General features: G+C 38.8%; 1 protein-coding gene across 1 annotated transcript; it reads left to right on the top strand.

Moving 5' to 3' along the window:
• The first annotated feature begins 17940 nt into the window (after positions 1 to 17940).
• Positions 17941 to 18873, top strand: LOC118920024 (olfactory receptor 14C36-like). The gene has a single exon (XM_036900445.2). The coding sequence runs from the start codon at positions 17947 to 17949 to the stop codon at positions 18871 to 18873; it is 927 nt and encodes a 308-aa protein (XP_036756340.2). The 5' UTR covers positions 17941 to 17946.
• The last annotated feature ends 2969 nt before the right edge of the window (positions 18874 to 21842 follow it).

The following is a 21842-nucleotide window of genomic DNA, read 5'->3' on the forward strand; positions in this document are numbered from 1 at the left end:
TAATTCCTAAGTACTTCGGTACATGCTCAGGATTCAAGTTATCCAGGAAATATTGAGCTAATACAATGGGAAAAAGCTAGTTCATATAAAAGCATAAGTGAAATAAGAAATGGCAATTTCAGAAAATAAATTTCATTCTTCAATGCTTTGAGCTAAAAATGGAGTTTTAAATGAATTATTATATATAGAAAATAAAAATTTAAATAACCTAATACCAAGCCACTCCTGAAGGTAACCATCAGTCACTTCTTCATGTCCATGGGTCTAGTACTTTTTTTACATTTTGTTTTATTTTGTTTTTAAATTCCACACATAAGTGAAATCATATGGTATTGTGCTCTTTCCCTGGCTGATTTCACTCAGCATAATACCCTTTAAGTCCCCCTATGTTGTCACAGTTTCATTTGATTTTATGGCTGAGTAATATTCCACTGTATTTTTGTACAACATATTCTTTATTAATCTATCCGTGGACAGATAGGTGGCTTCCATATCTTGTATATTGTTCATGATGCTGGATAAACATAGAATCATAAATAAGTGGAATTACTGGGAAATATACACTATTTCAAATATCTTTTCAAATTTGTTTCTTTTTCCTTTGAGTCACAGAAGTAGAATTATTACTGGGCTGAGTTTGTCCTCCTTGGTTCTTGTCCCCACAAAAGATTGAAAGGCAGACAGACAATAGCTAAGCAGAATGAAGTTTTACTTGAACACACTCCAAGGAGCCAGTGGGCCAGAGAAAACACAGACTAAAGTCCCCATCCATTAGGTGGGAGCCCTTTGTATTGCATCCTGGCTGGAATGTGCCTCTTGGACTGGGAAGGTGGGGTCATGGATGACAGGTCCTCCAATACAGCCCCCCGCTCAGTGAGCATGTCCTTGTCCATGTGAGTGGTGCTCTGGGCAGTCCTTAGTCCGACTGTGTCCTCCTGGGATCTGGTAGCGACCAGTTAGGCCTGTCCTCATCCCCAAGGATGTTCTCTCCCTGCAAAGCCTTTGTGATCTTCACATGGACCCCAACTTGGGCAGAGTTTGGGCATTTTTGTCTTTGAACTTTGTTTTTCCTTTCCTGGGATGTCCATGTCTCTCTCTGAGTAACATCCCTAACATCTAACATCCCCCACTCAGGCAGTTGGGACCTCATTCTTTGGGCATTGGTGATGAGGGCTCTGGCTGCTTCCTGATGATAAGGGGCGAAGTTCAGGGACTGGCTTCTGACTCATGCTATCTGTCAGCCAGAGCTGAGGATTTCACGGTGGGCCCAGGGTGTCGGGTGTCTGTGTGGAGGGCCCTGGTGGTATAAGCCCCAGCGGGCCTGTGGTGTGGGAGGTGTTGTCCACCGGGAGGTTCTGGTCAGTCCAGGGATCCCGCATATTGTGGCACATTGGCAGGGTGGATTGGCTGGTATCCTTCCTATAGGACCATCTGGAGGTGGATGGACTGGAGTCTGGAAGATATGACTTATGTTAATAAGTTGAAGATACATGGGCCAACAAGAAGCAGACTCATGACAATAATGAGTGGTGTTACTAATGGGGAGAGGAGAGACCATACCCTGCTCCCCAGGATGAGGAAGCTGATAGGCCTGTAGTCCTGGGAATGGCTGGGTGTTTCTGTTATTTTAGCCATGTGCGTGGTTAAGAATTTCAGTGGTCCTGGTTTCTACTTTTGCTGAGTTATTAATGTGGGTGCAACAGGTAGTTTTAAGAACTGCACACACCCCTTCTTCGGAGGCCAGTATATAGTCCAAGGCAATTCGGATGTCCATGACTACATTAGCCAATGAATCTAGGGTTTGTTGGATTTCTTGAAGGGCTCCCCCTGCCTCATTAGACAGTTCTTCTAATTCTGCTGTTAGATTGGACAGAATAATTTCATGTTCAACATATCCTGACAATGGGACAATAGTAGTAAAAACTTTTCTTCCCCAAGTTAAAACATCTAGGAGGCCCTGGTGGCTGTGGGTAGAGCTGGCTGTTTCACTAGACTTGGAGATTAGGTGTCACGTATCCCAGAGAGCACATTCCATATATGAGATAGGGGCTAAGGCACTGAGTGGCTACAGTATGTGTGACATTGGCACAAACTGCCTGGAAGCCACAGGAAGTTACTGCAAACCACATAAGAAGGCCATACCTTTAGGGGCACACATGGTAGCAGAATTATTGCCCCCATAGGGTTTGGGGTTAATGTAAGATGTAAAGTTTGCAGGCCACCAGGAAATAAAATATAACCTCCAGAGATTGCACAGCATAGATGGTTCTCTGGTACAACTTCCAAACCCTGTGGTACCCTGGCTGTTGAAGGGTTTGTGTTTGGGGATAGCAGTATATAAGCAGGAAGTGGGGCCATTTGTAGGGTTTACAAGAGTAAAGGGGGTGGTCACGGTAGGGGACAAATTGGGGAAAACTAGATTACCATACCAGGAGTTGTTTGACAGCTGAGACTTGAAATATGCAGAGGGTAGTGATGCCCTGTCCTCCTGAGGGTGTCAGTGGCACACCCAACAATTTTTAATCCCCACTGTTGCAAGAGCTTGGGTTATTTGGATTAGAGAATTCTGGGTCCACAGCTCTTGCGTGGGTGTGATGACTGGTGAAGAGTTGGTCACGTTTAAAAAAAGGAGGAGAAAAGCAGACTCATGGTGATGTGTGGATTCAATGGTGAGTGCAGGGGTGAAGCAAACATGTGCTTATCAATTACTGTTCTGAAGAGAAGCCTTAAGTCTTCCACCGGTTCACACATATAGACTGTTCTTCCTTGGGCTCAGATGTGATCCACGGCTTGACCTGTGAGTGATGAATCCAGCTCGTGATCCTGGGCACTTTAACAGCAGTAGGAGAAGATAAGAGCACTGGATAATGTCCCTTCCAGGTTGGTAGCAAGTGGGAGGCTGAAGAGCGATCCTTTCATACTTTGATAAGGATTTGTATTCTTGGTGGATACAAGGGGTCATTTGGGTTTATAGGGGGTGCCTGTGACAACCCATACTCTCTCAGGGACTGCTGAAATTGGCTTAATGGGCTTGCATATGAATGTACAGCTAAGGTGTCTGAGTCAAGGAAAATTTCTGATCAAATGAAGAGATGCCTAGCAGTGCCTCAAACAGGCTTAACTCCAAGGATGCCATAAGCACTATCCTAGTTCTTAGGACGGTGACTGGGAGCATCTCTGTCCATTTAAGGGCGGTCTCCTGGGTGGTTTTCCCTGTGGCTGATTCTCTAAGAATCACTTGGCCTGTTACACCTCACTGGAGGATTGGGATTGTCAGGAATAAGTGGTATTTAATCCCCAGAGACTCAGACACACTCTGACCAATGGAGGCCACAAAAGGCAGGGCTACTGTCACTCTGAAGGGAGAGTAGAAACCCAAACCTGGGAATAAGTTCATGCAACAGCTTGCTGGCTACCTCAGTGGACTTCTCGGTCCAAGTGGGAAGGCCTCTATCCATCCGATGAAGGTGTCTACAGACACCAGTAGGAACTTACACTGCTGGGTGGGAGGCACTTGTGTAAAATCTAGATGCCAGTCCTTCCCCGGGTGTGTCCCTGCTCACTGAGCAGCCTGGACCAGGGTGGGCTTTCGTGCCCATTGAGGCTTATTGATGGCACATGTGGGGCAGGCTTTGGACACTTCAGTGACTTCAGACAAGTCCCTCCCTGTGAGCACCTGGGATGTTAGAGTGACAAGGACATTTTTCCCTAGATGGGTAAAATCATGGAAAGAGTTTAAGACCTTCAAGTGGAGGTTTTGGGGAAGAAAAACGACCTTTCCTTTTTGGAGCCATCCTGAAGGCAGGGGCTCAAACCCCTTCTGCTGTGCACAGTCCCCCTCTCTGATGTGTGGGCAGGTGGGGGCAGGGGTCTCAGACCTGGTACCTGAGAGGCCAGAAGAGGCTCCCATATGCTGCCTGTTTGGCTGCTGCATCTGCCATCCGGTGCCCTTTGCCGCTGTAATATCCCCTTTGGTGACCTCTACAATGTACAACGGCCACTGTTTGGGCAGCAAGGCTGCCTCCAAGAGGTGGTTGATCTGATCAGGATATTTGATGGGAGAGTCTCAGGAGCTTCAAAATCCTTCTTCCAACCACAGGGTGGTGTGTGCATGGAGCACAAGGAAGGCGTACTTGGAGTCTGTGTAAATGGTTATTGTTATTCCCCCAGGTAGTTTGAGGGCTCGGGTCAGGGCAAGTTCAGCCACCTGGGCAGAGTTGCTGGGGGTTGGGACCTGGCTCCTAGTGTCCTGGAGTCAGAGACCATGGCGTACCCAGCTGCTCACCTCCCATTTGACATAAAACTACTCCCATCAGTGAACCAGATGCCATCAGGACTGTTCAAAGCCTGGTCAGTGAGATCGGGCTGGGCCTGCTGGATAAGAAGAGTTTTTCTTCCACCAAAATAGGGTGGGATGGGACCTTTGGAAGAGGGCAGCAGGGTCGCAGGGTTTAGAATACTTCAAGTACAGGAAATAATCACTGGGTTGTTTAATAGGAGCATGTGACATTGAGTATTCAGTTATCAGACAACCAAATAGGGCTTTGGTCTGTACTAGGGGGGCCGCCTGATGGCTGGAGGAGGCCTGCAGGGGAGCTCCTGAGGGGACCATGACAGTGTCCCCACGAGCAGGGAAACACCCGCTAGAAATCTGTGTTCTGGCATTTTGCATTCCTCTGTCTCATTTTGCATGACTTCCTGCATTTGATTCCACGAATTGGCTTCAAGGGCTCATGGTCCCAGTTGTGAGGGATTCGCCATGTGCATTAGGACCCCCTGGGCAGACCTCAGGACCCTCGTGGTCCAGACCAGCAGGAGCTGTGTGAGTTTGAGACTAGCTCTCCCTGGTACTGGGCCTCCCAGTGCTCGGTCTTTGGGGCACAGTATGTGAGGCCCATTAGAGGCACTTCTGGGTGGACACCTGTGGGTTCTGCACTGGAGGGAAGAGAGTTTTGGGTCAGTGCTGGGTCAGAAGCCCATCCGGGAACTCCTGAACTGGCACCAGGTGAGTCCCCTTGGCCTCCTGGCACATAACAGGTGTGCCCTCTGGGCCACTCCCGAGAATGGCAGCATTGGTGCTGGTCTGGGATTTTGTGCACAATCCCTGTCATGCTTCAGACATTTCTGGTCCCACTGATGGAGGCTGGGCTGGTGGATGGCCATGGGCAGACTGTTGGGACAGCTGGATTCCCTTTAGGCACATTTGTGTATAAATGCAGGTCAGAAGGAGGGTTGGTCCAAGTCTGAGATTGGCACGCATGCCCAGTCCCTGCCGTGGGCTGCACGGAGATGTGCAGAAGGAGAGCGACCATGGCCCCGGCTGGCTTCTCTCATCCCAGAGAGTTTACAGCCGGACACTGTGCACCTACCACGTCTCTGTCTTCCTGCCATTTCTACATGACCTTCCATCTTTTTTACCTCATTGTGCAGGTGCTCACTTCATTCTCCATTGCTCTGTGTGTAGGTGTCAAATCAGTGTATGGGTGTAAAAAAGTGGATCTAGGCCCTCTGTGCTCCGCCATATTCCCAGAATCCTGTTTCAGCTTTTTAAAATGTGTATCTCTTGGAGAGTGTCAGATCATAAGAAAGATTATTACTTATGGCAGGTAAGCAGTACCCTGGGAATTGCTCCCAAATAGTTTCTCCCCTGACAAAGAATGGGCTGCTCTTTCCTAGTCACATCCCTGTTGTCACTCTGGATCACCATGGAAATAAGGTGAAAACTAAAGTCTGATTGGTGTTCAGGAGGAGAGCAGTAAATGTCCAAAACTCTGCCCTTGGCACAGGGTGGGAATCTCCAGGCAACAGTTAGGGGATATCTTCAAGGTAATATTTGCAAATAGCAACTGGTATGCTGAACATCTGGTGCCTCACACCTTACCTCTCTATGCAGCCGGTGGAACTAGACATAGTCCTTTCCATTACTGTCTTGGTGGCCATTTTAGATATAAATAACCATATTTTACATAGATAATAATTGTGTACCTCTTATTTGCTGAGATAAGGCAGACACAAATCATCAGTGCCTCACATATATGAGATATACATATGTATATAATAATATTTATGTATTAACATTTAATAGACAAAGTAAATATTATGTATATAATATGTAGAAAGATATTAAATATAATATAATATGATATGATATATGATATGATATGATATGATATAATATATACCATATGTATTAATATATAGAAAACCATATATATATATTATAGAAAGAATATATAATATTATCTATGAAATCCATGTGTATTCCTCTTTGCAGCTGTTTAGTGATGAGGAGACACATATATTCACTAATTTCTTTCTGTTATTTGCACAGTAATCACATACACACATTCATATATGATACCACACCTAGGTATTCAGTCATAGTCTCAATTCTCCTACTTTAATCACACTACACTAACCTGGGCTGTAGAGATCATTACCTGCTTAAAATTACTCATGGGCAGCAATCCAACCCTGAATTGTAGGGCTATTCCCAGAGTCTTTGCAGTTGATGTCACAGGTGGGTCCATTTTGTATATAAAGCAGTCCATGATTGGCCTTTTCCACAACCTAAAGACTACATTTTTTTCTGAAAAATTTATAAAATTCTGTCTCAATAGGAAAATCTATGTAAACTGTTTAAAAAATGTTGATTTTGAGAAATTCATAACGGAGGTTGGTGCTCCTCCTCGATTATGAGCATATCCTACCCAGGGGTAAGTGCTCTGAATTTCCTATCATTGTCTTTCCACTAACCATCCGTCAATTCACACTCTCATTTCTCTGCAATTTTTGCTTTGAGGACTTTATTTCTGTTTTTAAAGTGGACATGGTTATAACTCGACAGATAAGCAGAGTATCAATGCAATGTCACACGTCTAGAAAATACCTATCAAATACTTTATAGTTGCTATAATTTCTTTTGCCATAATAGTGATATTGCAGTGTGCTAGACTATCTAAATCTAAAACAATAATCCATAGCTGGTATTTGTTTCTTATGCTGTCACTATTGTTTTAAAATCAGTGTTTTCAAACATTTATTTACCATTTTATGTGGAAAATATATAGAACTGTCATATATAAGTTTAGATAAGACTAAGAACAGTATCAATATTAAGGTAAAAATTGTATAAAACAGTTGGAATATATCTATATCTGAAATTAATAATATTCAAACATAATACATAAAAAGGTAATACTAATTTATAAAAACATTTTAGTAATATTTTAGAAATACTTTTTGCACAGTAGACTTCCATTTTACCAACAATAATGCAAGTGTATATTTTGAGTAACTGAATCTCAGGGATTTTCTTAGTTCCCTGCCTTTTCAGAATTCCTGTTATAGTTAAAATATTTTTTTTAATGAACATACCTCTGTAGGACTCATTTCAATTAAAAGATAAGTGATTTTTAATGAGGTAGATATCTGTCAAAACCATGAAGATTGTATAATATTGAAACAAATATTATATTGTTTCTCAACTCCACTTTAATAAATAAATGAAGATGTGTTTTTAAATATATGATTATATTGAAAAAGCTTAACAACTCTAAGAATACAGGCTTAATGTTTTCCTTAAACCTGCTCCCTTGAATTGGTTCAGCTATGTTTAAGTGTTACCAGAAAACTCAAATTAAAATTCCAAATTGGACCTTATTAAAGAATCAAAGTAAAGGAATTCATAATTTCTTTGTAACTTATTTCATCTCTTGATACACTTATGCATTCTTTTCTAGTAGGTCATGAATGAAGTATAGAAATGGATGTTATAAGTCCAAATTCTTAGATGCAAGAAACTAAATATCCTGACTAAATATTAAACACAATGTGTTGGATCTTTGTGTATCCAGTAATTTTAACATTTTTTCTAGATTAGGCATAATTGCTATCAAAATACATTACAAGTAAATATATCATTATCCACACTATAAATATTTAGTGAGCAAGTATTGCCTTTTTAAGGTAAATCCATCAAAGAATTTAGGCATACTAAGTATTACTACTAATTCCCAACATTAAGCTTTTAAATAATTGCTGTCATCACTCATTATATTTCTGTAGAGGTCTACAAAATAACCTTTGCCTTAGTTTATTTATATAACTTTCATAAATGACTTATTAAAAGTTTAAATTTATTTAATGATAATAAAAGGTACATTCCCACTTTCACTGCAGTTTAGATAATATCATGGTTTGGTATTGAATCTTATTTACTGCAGGCAGGGAGTCTGAGACATGAAAAATTAGGTTTTTTGAATCTGGAACTGAGGAAATTTATTGAGAAAAAATGGATCACTTATTCTTATTTTTCTTCTTGACCATCAACATACATGGATCAATAAAAATCACTTAAGTGTATCTACTAAGTGGTACTATGAATATAAATATATATGCATATATATATACATGCCCATCTGTATAGTTGTGCATGTAAATACAATTAGAAGTATATGTAAATATGAGTCACAATGCTAAAAAGCACATGCAATATTTCAAAGGTAATTATTTACTTCAACAAAAATGCTACTTGAAAATTTATTTTGTCATTTACTCCATTTTTCATTGACATGTATCATAAAAAACTGGATAATAGAGTGTTAAGCAAAAGGGAGATTTAGGAATCAGATGTGGGAAAAAGCATGTATAAACAACTATATTACTCTTAATTCAGACCTCAGTTCACATCAACAAACAAAAATTCTCCTATTTCTTTACAAAGCCCTTCAATTTTTAGCAAAATATATATTTAATTTACTTTTGAATAATAAAACTATAAAAATATAGACTGTATTAAACCTACTTTGGATGGAGATGTGTGAATTTTTAAAGAAAATTTAGAGGTGAAAAAAGAAAAGATGGAGTTGTAAATAAAGATTAAGTAGAAATGAAAGATATATAGCTGTAAGACAAAATAGAATATCTTTAAATTCCAGAAATATTAATGGAGACCATTTAAAATGTTTTCCTTTTTAAGTCAGTGTTTAGTAAATATAAAAGAATTACACATTTCATATAGCCACATTAATTTTTTTCAAAAGATGGATATGCAATACTTCTTTTAAAGCTTAAAATTGATTGAGTTCAGAGGCTAAAGATTACAAATGATTAAATCAACTTTCCCCATGTTCAAATACATTAATTAGTGCCAATTATAAACATTGAGAAATGTTGAAGTAATTTTTTGATACTCCAAAAAGTGCATCAATAAAGTTCAATCAATACAAACTAGTGAACAATTTCTTAATTTTGTTGGAGATACAAAAGGAATGTGGTTTAGTGTAAAAACCAAAATGTCTGTAGTTCTATGACACGTTGAAGGTTTTAAACATGTATCTTAACATTCCGTGTAATCATTTTATTTATTTTTTTGAATTTTATTTTGGTATCATTAATCTACAATGACATTAAGGACATTATGTTTACTAGGCTCTCCCCTTCACCAAGTCCCCCCAATATCCCCGTTCACAGTCACTGTCCATCAACATAGTAAGATGCTGTAAAATCACTACTTGTCTTCTCTGTGTTGCACAGCCCTCCCTGTGCCCCCCCCACACTATACATGCTAATCCTAAAGCCCCCTTTCTTTTTTGCCCGCCATTATCCTTCCCTTCTTACACGTCCTCCCCAGCCCCTTTCCATTTGGTAACTATTAGCCCATTCTTTGGTTCTGTGCTTCTGCTGCTGTTTTGTTCCTTCAGTTTTCTTTTGTTCTTATACTCCACGTATGAGTGAAATCATTTGGTACCTGTCTTTCTCCACTTGGCTTATTTCACTGAGCATAATACCCTCTAGCTCCATCCATGTTGTTGCGAATGGCAGGATTTGTTTTTTCCTATGGCTGAGTAATATTACATTGTGTATATGTACCACATTTTCTTTATCCATTCATCTACTGATGAGCATTTAGGTTGCTTCCATATCTTGGCTATTGTAAATAGGGTAGCGATAAACATAGGGGTGCATCTGTCTTTTTCAAATTGGAGTGCTGCATTCTTGGGGTAAATTCCTAGAAGTGGAATTCCCGGGTCAAATGGTAAGTCTATTTGGAGCATTTTGAGAAACCTCCATACTGCTTTCCACAATGGTTGAACTAATTTACATTCCCACCAGCAGTGTAGGAGGGTTCCCCTTTCTCCACAACCTCGCCAACATTTGCTGTTGATTGTCTTTTGGATGGTAGCCATCCTTACTGGTGTGAGATGATATCTCATTGTGGTTTTAATTTGCATTTCTCTGATGACAAGTAATGTGGAGCATATTTTCATGTGTCTGTTGGCCTTCTGAATTTCTTCCTTAGAGAACTGTCTATTCAGCTCCTCTGCCCATTTTTTAATTGGATTATTTGCTTTTTGTTTGTTGAGGTGTGTGAGCTCTTTATATATTTTGGATGTCAACCCTTTACCGGATCTGTCATTTATGAATATATTCTCCCATACTGTAGGATACCTTTTTGTTCTATTGATGGTGTCCTTTGCTGTATAGAAGCTTTTCAGCTTGATATAGTCCCATTTGTTCATTTTTGCATTTGTTTCCTTTGACTGGGGAGATATGTTCAAAAAGAGGTCACTCATGTTTATATCTAAGAGATTTTTGCCTATGTTTTTTTCTAAGAGTTTTATGGTTTCATGACTTACATTCAAGTCTTTGATCCATTTCGAATTTACTTTTGTGTATGGGGTTAGACAGTGATCCAGTTTCATTCTCTTACATGTAGCTGTCCAGTTTTGCCAGCACCATCTGTTGAAGAGACTGTCATTTCCCCATTGTATGTCCATGGCCTCTTTATCAAATATTAGTTGACCATATATGTTTGGGTTAATGTTTGGATTCTCTATTCTGTTCCATTGGTCTGTGGCTCTGTTCTTGTGCCATTACCAATTTGTCTTGATTATTGTGGCTTTGTAGTAGAGCTTGAAGTTGGGGAGTGAGAACCCCCCCACTTTATTCTTCCTTCTCAGGACTGCTTTAGCTATTTGGGGTCTTTGGTGATTCCATATGAATTTTTGAAGTATTTGTTCCAGTTCGTTGAAGAATGCTATTGGTAGTTTGATAGGGATTGCACTGAATCTGTATATTGCTTTGGGCAGGATGGCCATTTTGACGATATTAATTCTTCCTAGCCAGGAGCATGGGATGAGTTTCCATTTGTTAGTGACCTCTTTAATTTCTCTTAAGAGTGTCTTACAGTTTTCAGGGTATAGGTCTTTCACTTCCTTGGTTAGGTTTTTTCCTAGGTATTTTATTCTTTTTGATGCTATTGTGAATGGAATTGTCTTCCTGATTTCTGTTTCTATTATTTTTAGTGTATAGGAAAGCCACAGATTTCTGTGTGTTAATTTTGTATGCTGCAATTTTGCTGAATTCTAATATTAGCTCTAGAAGTTTCAGAGTGGAGTCTTTAGGGTTTTTTATGTACAGTATCATGTCATCTGCAAATAGGGACAGTTTAACTTCTTCTTTACCAATCTGGATTCCTCATATTTATTTGTTTTGTCTAACTGCCATATCTAGGACCTCCAGTACTATGTTAAATAACAGTGGGGAGAGTGGGCATCCCTGTCTTGTTCCCGATCACAGAGGAAAAGCTTTCAGCTTCTCACTGTTCAGTATGATGTTGGCTGTGGGTTTATCATATATGGCCTTTATTATGTTGAGGTACTTGCCCTCTATAACAATTTTTTGAGATTTTTTATCATGAATGGATGTTGAATTTTGTCAAATGCTTTTTCAGCATCTATGGAGATGATCATGTGGTTTTTGTCCTTCTTTTTGTTGATGTGGTGGATGATGTTGATGGATTTTCGAATGTTGTACCATCCTTGCATCCCTGGGATGAATCCCACTTGGTCACGGTGTATGATACTTTGATATATTTTTGAAGTCGGTTTGCTAATATTTTATTGAGTATTTTTGCATCTACATTCATCAGGGATATTGGTCTCTAATTTTCTTTTTTGGTGGGGTCTTTGCCTGGTTTTGGTATTAGGGTGATGTTAGCTTCATAGAATGAGTTTGGAAGTATTCCCTCCTCTCCTATTTTTTGGAAAACTTTAAGGGGAATGGGTATTATGTCTTCTTTGTATGTCAGATAAAATTCTGAGGTAAATCCATCTGGCCTGGGGGTTTTGTTCTTGGTTAGTGTTTTGATTCCTGATTCAATTTCTTTGCTGGTAATTGGTCTGTTTAGATTTTCTGTTTCTTTCTGGGTCAGTCTTGGAAGGTTGCATTTTTCTAGGAAGTTGTCCGTTTCTCCTAGGTTTCCCACCTTGTTGGTATATAGGTTTTCATTGTACCCTCTAATAATTCTTTGTATTTCTATGGGCTCCGTCGTGATTTTTCCTTTCTCGTTTCGGATTCTGTTGATTTGTGCTGACTCTCTTTTCCTCTTAATAAGTCTGGCTAGAGGCTTATCTATTTTGTTTATTTTCTTGAAGAATCAGCTCTTGGTTTCATTGATTTTTGCTATTGTTTTATCCTTCTCAATTTTATTTATTTCTTCTCTGATCTTTATTATGTCCCTCCTTCTGCTGACCTTAGGCCTCATTTGTTCTTCTTTTTCCAATTTCGATAATTGTGACATTAGACCATTCATTTGGGATTGTTCTTCCTTCTTTAAATATGCCTGGATTGCTATATACTTTCCTCTTAAGACTGCTTTTGCTGTATCCCACAGTGGTTGGTGCTTTGTGTTGTTGTTGTATGTTTCATTTATTGCTGGATCTCCATTTTGATTTGGTCATTGATCCATTGATTATTTAGGAGCGTGTTGTTAAGCCTCCATGTGTTTGTGAGACTTTTTGCTTTCTTTGTACAATTTATTTCTAGTTATATGCCTTTGTGGTCTGAAAAGTTGGTTGGTAGGATTTCAATCTTTTTGAATTTTCTGAGGGTCTTTTTGTGGCCCAGTATGTGGTCTAATCTGGAGAATGTTCCATGTGACTTGAGAAGAATGTGTATCCTGTTACTTTTGGATGTAGAGTTCTGTAGATGTTTATTAGGTCCATCTGTTCTAGTGTGTTGTTCAGTGCCTCCGTGTCCTTACTTATTTTCTGTCTGGTGGATCTGTCCTTTGGAGTGAGTGGTGTGTTGAAGTCTGCCAGAATGAATGCATTGCATTCTATTTCCTCCTTTAGTTTTGTTAGAATTTGTTTCACATTTGTTGGTGCTCCTGTATTGGGTGCACATATATTTATAATGGCTATATCCTCTTGTTGGATTGAGCACTTTATCATTATGGAATGTCCTTCTTTATCTTTTGTTACTTTCTTTATTTTGGAGTCTATTTTGTCTGATACTAGTATTTCAACACCTGCTTTTTTCTCTCTGTTGTTTGCATGAAATATCTTTTTCCATCCCTTGACTTAAAGTCTGTGCATGTCTTTGGGTTTGAGGTGAGTCTCTCGTAAGCAGCGTATGCTTGGGTCTTGCTTTTTTTCCATTCTATTTCTCTGTATCTTTTGATTGGTGCATTCAGTCCATTTACATTTAGGGTGATTATTGAAAGTTATGTACTTATTTCCATTGCAGGCTTTAAGTTTGTGGTTACCAAAGTTTCAAGGTTAGCTTCTTTACTATCTTACTGTCTAACTTAACTCACTTATTGAGCTATTATAAACACGGTCTGATGATTCTTTATTTCTCTCTCTTCTTATTCCTTCTCCTCCCTTCTTCATATGTTGGGTGTTTTGTTCTGTGCTCTTTTTAGGAGTGCTCCCATCTAGAGCAGTCCCTGTAAGATGCCCTGTAGAGGTGGTTTGTAGGAGGCAAATTCCCTCAACTTTTCCTTGTCTAGGAATTGTTTAATCCCTCCTTCATATTTAAATGATAATCGTGCTGGATACTGTATTCTTGGTTCGAGGCCCATCTGTTTCCTTGCATTAAGTGTATCATGCCATTCTCTTCTGGCCTGTAGTGTTTCTGTTGAGAAGTCTGATGATAGCCTTATGGGTTTTCCTTTGTAGGTGACCTTTTATTTCTCTCTGGCTGCCTTTAATACTTTGTCCTTGTCTTTGATCTTTGCCATTTTAATTATTATGTGTCTTGGTGTTGCCCTCCTTGGATCACTTGTCATGGGAGTTCTGTGTACCTCTGTGGTCTGAGAGGCCATTTCCTCCCCTAGTTTGAGAAGTTTTCAGCTATTATTTCTTCAAAGACACTTTCTATCCCTTTTTCTCTCTCTTCTTCTGTTACCCCTATAATGCAGATATTGTTATGTTTTGATTAGTCACACAGTTCTCTTAAAATTCTTTCATTCCTGGAGATCCTTTTATCTCTCTCTGCATCAGCTTGTCTGCGTTCCTGTTCTCTGTTTTCTAGTCCATTAATGTTCTCTTGCATCTCGTCCATTCTCTTTTGAAGTCCTTCCTGAGCTTGTTTTATTTCTGTATTCTCCCTCCTTAGTTCATGCATATTTCTCTGCAAGTCCATCAGCATGGTTATGACTTTTGTTTTGAATTCTTTTTCAGGAAGACTGTTTAAATCTATCACCCCAGGTTCCTTCTCAAGGGAAGATGTCGAAGCTGTCTTGGTTAGTCTTGTCTGGATCAAATTTTTTCCTTTTCATGTTGATAGGTACAGTGGAGTGTTGTTGATGCGTCTATCAGCTGGGAGATTCAAGACTCTTTCCACTTGGCTCCTGGCCTTTCTTTACTGGGACAACTGCGTCCCCTAGTGGCTTGTGTTGGGAAATTGCATGTAGACTGGGTCTTTGTATCTTGCCCGGCCATTATGGAGGAAGCTCCCTTGCTGTGGGTGTGGCCAGCCTCAGGCTGCTGCTCTGCTATGGGTGGGCCCCAGAAGGGTAATGGACAGGGCTGTTTGGCTCTTAACCTCCATGAAGGGTTGCAGAGCTGTTGCCCACGGAGTTAGTGCGCCCGGGTTTCCCTGGAATTTACAGCTGCTAGACTGTGACCCGGGATGCTTCCATCCAGCGGTGGGGTCCCTGTCCTTTTAAGACTTTCAAAAAGCACTCGCTTTTCTTTGTCACAGGGGCGCTGGCTTCAGGACCTGCTCAAAGGTCGTACTGTCCTGTTTCCCTAGTATCCAGCACCCCACGCATGCACTGTGTCTATGCTCTGGTGTGGATGGCTGGGTGTTTAGCAGTCCTGGGCTCCCTTTCCCTCCCTGCTCTGACTCCTCTCCTCCCGCTGGGAGCTGGGGTGAGGGGCCTCAGGTCCCGCCGGACTGCGGCTTGTATCTTACCCCTTTCACCAGGCGCTGGGTTCTTGCAGGTGTGGATGTGGTCTGGCTGTTGTCCTGTGTCTTCTGGTCTCTCTTTTAGGATTAGTTGTATTTGTTGTATTTTCAAAAATATATATGTTTTTGGGAGGAGATTCCCACTGTCCTACTCATGCTGCCATCTTGGCTCCACATCCCATGTAATTATTTAAAAAGAAGGAAGTATTACACATTGTCTACTTTTTGTTAGGACCCATGAATTTCTGAATTTTTAAATACTAATTAAACACAAATAAGTAAGATGCAAATATGTGAATTTTTGAATACATACAAATGAAAATGAGAAAAAATATTTTATGTATTATATTCTCATTGAAATAAGGCACTTAAAGATATTTTTATTCTTCCAATAAAACCTCAGTGCTTGAATAGTTCTTTAGTGATTTTGAGTAATCAATAAAAAAATTGTTATATGATTGACATTAGCTTGTATTTCTCACAGGTGTGTACTGGTTTATTATTTTAGACTTGTATGAAATTTATTAATGTAAGGCAGTACATAGTGTAATCACATTTAGAGTTATTTATGAGTAAAAATATAAGCATTGAAAATAATGTTAGTAGATAACTAAATATCTTACAATATGTTTTATAACTATGATGAATGCATTATTAAAACATTGCAAAGTATTTGGGGTGTATTATTCATGTTAATGTGTCTCCTTATTTTCACGGAGTTAATATTGACATACAATATTACATTAGTTTCAGGTGTGCAAAATAGTGATGTGATTGTTTTACACCTATTGAAATGATAGCCATGATAGTTCTACTTAACACCTGCCACCAGACAAGTTTATGATAATATTATTGGCTATAATGCCTATGCTGTAAATGTTCATGAGATTTATTTATTTTATAACTGGAAGATGTGCCTCTTAATCATCCTGATTTACTTTAACCATTCTCCTCCCCCATCTACCCCAGCAACTAGCAGTTAGTTCTCTTTATGTATGAATGTGTTTCTGGTTGTTTGTTTGTTTCCTTGTTTTGCTTTATAGAATCCACATGTAAGTGAAATTATTGGTATAATTTTACAAAGAGAAATTATATGGTATTTCTCTTTCTCTGTCTGACTTATTTCACATTACATAATACTCTCTAGTATCATCCATATGTTGCAAATGGCAGGATTTCATTCTAATTCATGGCTAATATTCCACTTTATACATATACCACATACTCATTCATTTATTATATATTTAAATATATAAATATAGATGTTACATATATATAAACATATTTGAATTGGGTTGTTGAAAGAGGTGAAGGGGATAAGAGGCACAAAATCTCTATCACAATATAAATTAGTCATGGGCATGAAAGTATAGCAGAAAGAATACAGTCAATAGTTCTGTAGCATCTTTCTATGTTAATAGTAACTACCCCATTTGGGGTTAGCATTTAATAATATATACAACTGTCAAAACATTATGTCCTATACTTGAAAACAAGACACTATTATATATAAGCTACACTTATATAAAAATTAAATTGTTAATCATCAGAGAAATGCAAATTAAAACCACAATGAGATGTGACCTCACACCAGTTAGGATGGCCAACATCCAAAAGACAAACAACAACAAATGCTGGCAAGGATGTGGAGAAAGTGGAACCCTCCTGCACTGCTGGTGGGAGTGTAAATTAGTTCAACCATTGTGGAAAGCAGTGTGGAGGTTTCTCTAAAAACTAAAAATAGAAATACTATTTGACCCAGTAATTCCACTTCTAGGAATTTACCCTAAGAATGCAGGAGCCCAATTTCAAAAGGACATATGCACCCCTATGTTTATTGCAGCACTATTTACAGTAGACAAGAAATGGAAGCAACCTAAGTGTCCATCACTAGATGGATGGATAAAGAAGATGTGGTACATAAACACAATGGAATATTATTCAGCTATAAGAAGAAAACAAATCCTACAATTTGAAACAACATGGGTGGAGCTAGAGGGTATTATGCTCAGTGAAATAAGCCAGGTTGAGAAAGTCAAGTGCCAAATGATTTCATTCATCGGTGGAGTATAAGAACAAAGCAAAAAATGAAGGAACAAAACAGCAGCAGACTCATAGAACCCAAGAATGGACTAAGTTACCAAAGGGAAAGGGACTGAGGAGGATGGGTGAGAAGGAAGAGAGAAGGGGAATAATGGGCATTGAAATTAGCTCACAAAATGTGGGGGTTGGTCATGGGGAAGGAAGTATAGCCCAGAGAAGACAAGTAGTGATTCTATAGCATCTTACTATGCTGATGGGCAGTGACTATAATGAGTTATGTAGAGGGGACTTGATAATGGGGAGAATCTAGTCACTACAATGTTGCTCATATAATTGTATATGAATGATACCAAAAAGAAAATAAAACTTGTATTTGAATTGATAAATTCTTTCTTAAAATAATAATACTAATAGGATGTATATTATTGATAGAGTATGAACACTAAATATCATAATCAGCAAGGGATTGGAAAACCAAAACTGAAGCATTTTGCCATGTTAATTATTCAAAAGTGGTAAAAAACTTAGCAGATGTAAATATGAGTAATGAAGGGTATTTCCTATGCATGAAGGCCAATTTTATAAAATAGAAAGAAACACTTGAAAATATGATATTTAACATATTTTATAAACTTTTTCTATGGATCATACTTTTCATTGTTTATCCCTGTTGTTTTTCAGGTCAAACATCATTTCCTGAAAATGACCAATTTCACCACAGTGACTGAGTTTCTCCTCACGGGCTTTGCTGAGAAGTGGGAGATAAGGCTTCTGTTCTTCCTGCTATTCCTTCTGATGTACCTGGCCACACTCACAGGGAACATTCTTATCATCAGTGCCACGACAGTTGACCAGAACCTTCACACACCCATGTACTTTTTCCTCAGGAAACTGTCCATCCTAGATGTGTGCTATGTTTCTGTCACTGTGCCCAATGCCTGTGTCAACTCTCTCACTAATAACTGGGCCATCTCAGTGGCTGGATGTGCAACTCAGATATTCTTGGTCATTTATTTTGCATTTGTAGAAATAGCATTCCTCACACTCATGGCCCGTGACCGCTATGTGGCCATCTGCCAGCCCCTCCACTACCCTGTCATCATGAACCACCAGTTCTGTTTGCGAATGACTCTATTTTCCCTGCTTAGTGGTCTTATCTATGCAGGTGCACACACAGGTAATGTATTTCAGTTGTCCTTCTGTCAGTCCAATGTGGTCCAACAGTTCTTCTGTGATGTCCCCTCTCTGCTTAACCTCTCCTGCTCAGACACCTTCAGCAATTTCCTCTTACTTATTATCTCTGCAATTGTGGTTTCTGGTGGCTGCTTTGTCTTTATCATCATGTCCTACATTCACATTTTTTCCACTGTGCTGAAGTTTCCAACCAGAAACCGAGGCAAGGCCTTTTCCACATGTGTCCCTCACATCCTGGTGGTGTCTGTCTTCCTCATTACTATAGCATATGTGTACCTGAAGCCTTCAGTAACATCCAAAACCATCCAGGACATGATTCTTTCTGTATTTTACACCATAGTTCCTCCATTCTTGAATCCCATCATCTACAGTCTTAGAAACAATCAGGTAAAAGAAGCTATAAGAAAACTAATAGTTTTTTTTCCCATGAAGTAAAAAATTTCCCTTTCAGGTTCATCCCAAAGTTGCTGAATGAGTCACAAATTTCTAGACTACAACAGTCTTATTGGGTTTTACATGTTAGTTTGCTCACTATAAAATGATTCATTTAATATCTCTGTAATTATGGTTTTTTGAACATTACTCTCTCCATTGTTATTTGAAATTAAAATTTTTCCACTGCTGGTTTTAATGAACAGGTATGATCAAAGATATTGATGAAATACTTAGGAATCATCAATTATTAATATTAATAAGGTCTCAAAGAACTCCTTAACAAGTTAAGTACATATATATACTATAGGTTCTATTATCTGATAAATTTCAAAAAAATATGAAATACATGTATACTGTCTTCGGTGATGGGAATTTATGTATTTTGAAATTAAAAATTAAGTCTAACAAATTATAGTTCATGATATATATGGAATTTAAACTAATGAATATAGGAAAGTGAAATAGTATGTCCACAACAAAGACTAAGAGAAATGTGATTTAGCCTCCCAATTAATAGGAATGAAGAATGTCCTATTTGTTGACAGAAGCAATCATTAACCTTTCTTTGCTGCTTGCAGTTATTTTATTATACCATACTGAGGAGATGCATCATTCTGTGGGGATATAGGCAGTTGTGATATAGTGAGCCATAAGAAAAATGTACTTAGTCATTCAGATGGTCAAGCAGGTATTTCCCAGCATATCTGGTTTTCATCCCCAGCTCCTGAAGACACTTCAGAGGCTTAAAGGTGAAGTTGCTGTCTTACATTAATGAAGGACTGTTGGACCCCAAGCAAGGACTGTGGCCAGAGGTGGAATCAACCAATGGCCAGGGAGTTAGTAGATTATTTCTATGCACTGACACCCTCACAAAACCCATGAGAAGACGGCATTCCTCTCTGCACCCTGCTTCTCTGTGGGAGGGGCTTCCATGTTTGGGGACCAGAATGTTACCACAGGCCACCCAAGCTCCACAGAGATAATAGCTCCTTTATTCGGGACCTTGCCCTGTGTATCTCCTCATCTGGCTGTTAGCTGTTATCCTCTATGGTGTCCTTTATTACATGGGTAAGTGTGTTTTCCTGAGTTCTGTGAGCTGCACTAGCAATTTAAAGCTAAGGGGGAGGACATTGGAACCTTCAGTCTGTATGCAGTTGTGGGGAGCACAGGTAACTGCTAGGGGCTTGCACCTGGCATATGGAGTGGAGGGGGTGGTGACAGTCTTGTGGGACGGAGCCCTTAACCTGGGAAATCTGGTGCTGTCTCCAGGCAGATAGCACCAGAATTGATTTGCGTTCTCAGACAACCTGCTGGCGTTCTAGAATAGTTTGGTGGTATGTGTGGAAGGCACACATACACACATTATAGTTGGGTATGAAAAACAAAATGAATTGTACTATTGTGTAAAAAAAAAAACAGCAATTTTTCCTTTTTTGCTTTCTGTCATATTTCTTACTTGTTATATATTTTTCTGACTATTGTGCCATTTCACAGTTCTGCAAAGATGGTCCAAAGTTTAGTTTATTTTGCATGGTACAACAAAACTGTATCTGTACATGAAGCCTAATATCTTTTGTAAAATATCAGGAATTGAATTTTATTCTTTAGTGCATTAAATATTATAATAAGCAGGAGAACGATCTATTTCATTGCACAGGAAAATGATTAAATGCCCTAAAAATGGGTAATTTTATATATATATATTTAAAGTCTACCAATGAAGAGAACATTTGCATGAAATAATTTCTTGAATGAACATCTGAGAGCGTTCAGAGATACTGAGTATAAAAATGAATAATTTTGGGTGCCCACGCTAACTAGCCAGAACCCAGGATGAAATAGAATATAATAGTATGAATGTTGGATAAGACAACTCCAATTTTTGTGTATCTAAAAACCCTTCAGGTAGTTTGTATAGGGTTTGAGGATCTGCAGATACTTAAAATTCTGGTTTTTTATTTGGTTCAGCTGGATACAACTTGTAAAGAAATATGGAATGATGCAATATCTTCAAAGAAATGCTTCATTATGTATAGATTTTATTCATTTCAGCCTTCTTTTGGTTGTCCATTTTTGGGTTTGGTGATGGTGATAGGATAGCCATATAAATATCAGCAAATAATGAAGTTTAAAAAATATACCTTCTTGTTTTTACATGGCATTCTCATAGGATCCCATTATGTGACAGTGTGTGTGTATGAGTGTGCATACATATGTGAGTGTGAGTGTGGTGTGTGTATGTCCATAAATCCCCCATTATACTTTCTGTTGTAGGCTCCTATGACATAATAACTGACAGGGTGACAGCTGTGTCATTCACTAAAACCCTGTTTACAATGTACTTGACAAGAAGGATTCCGAACAATAAACACACTTGTGATGTGTCCTTAACCCTTCTTCCTTATTCAAGCCCCAATTATGGGAAAAGGTTATATGGGATGTTTGCTGCTGTGACTAACCTATTGTCATGTTCTTTAATATTTTACATAGAAACTATGGGAGAAGAGATATCAACCCACACACATGTGCAACGATATTTGATCAGTTATAACATGGCATTTCTGTTCACTAGCCATTTTGCAGCAAGCAGATTTTTATTAAGTACATATAAGGAACCAAATTCTAGTTCTTTGTAAAATTGTGGTAAAGTAGATATAACAAGATTTATGATATTAGCCATTTTAAGTGCACAGTTTATTAGTGTTAGATTCAGATCATTGTGCAATCTCAAGAATTATTTCATCTTGCACAACTGAATCTCTACACACATTAAAGCAACTCCTCTTTATTTTCCCTTCCTTCTGTTCTTGGAAACCACCATGCTACCTTTGTATCCATGAAATTAACTACTCTGATTATTCTACATGAGAGATTTATCTATATGATTTGACTTTTTGTGACTGGCTTACTTTACTTAGCATAATGTCCTTGAGGTACATCCATGTTGTAATGAGAGTCAGAATTTCCCT

This window comes from Manis pentadactyla, chromosome 13 (genome assembly GCF_030020395.1).
Source record: "Manis pentadactyla isolate mManPen7 chromosome 13, mManPen7.hap1, whole genome shotgun sequence".
Taxonomy (NCBI): Eukaryota; Metazoa; Chordata; class Mammalia; order Pholidota; family Manidae; genus Manis; species Manis pentadactyla.

What these genes read in the sequence shown, in the direction of transcription:
- LOC118920024 (XM_036900445.2), top strand. Translation starts at nt 17,947, where the DNA reads ATGACCAATTTCACCACAGTGACTGAGTTTCTCCTCACGGGCTTTGCT.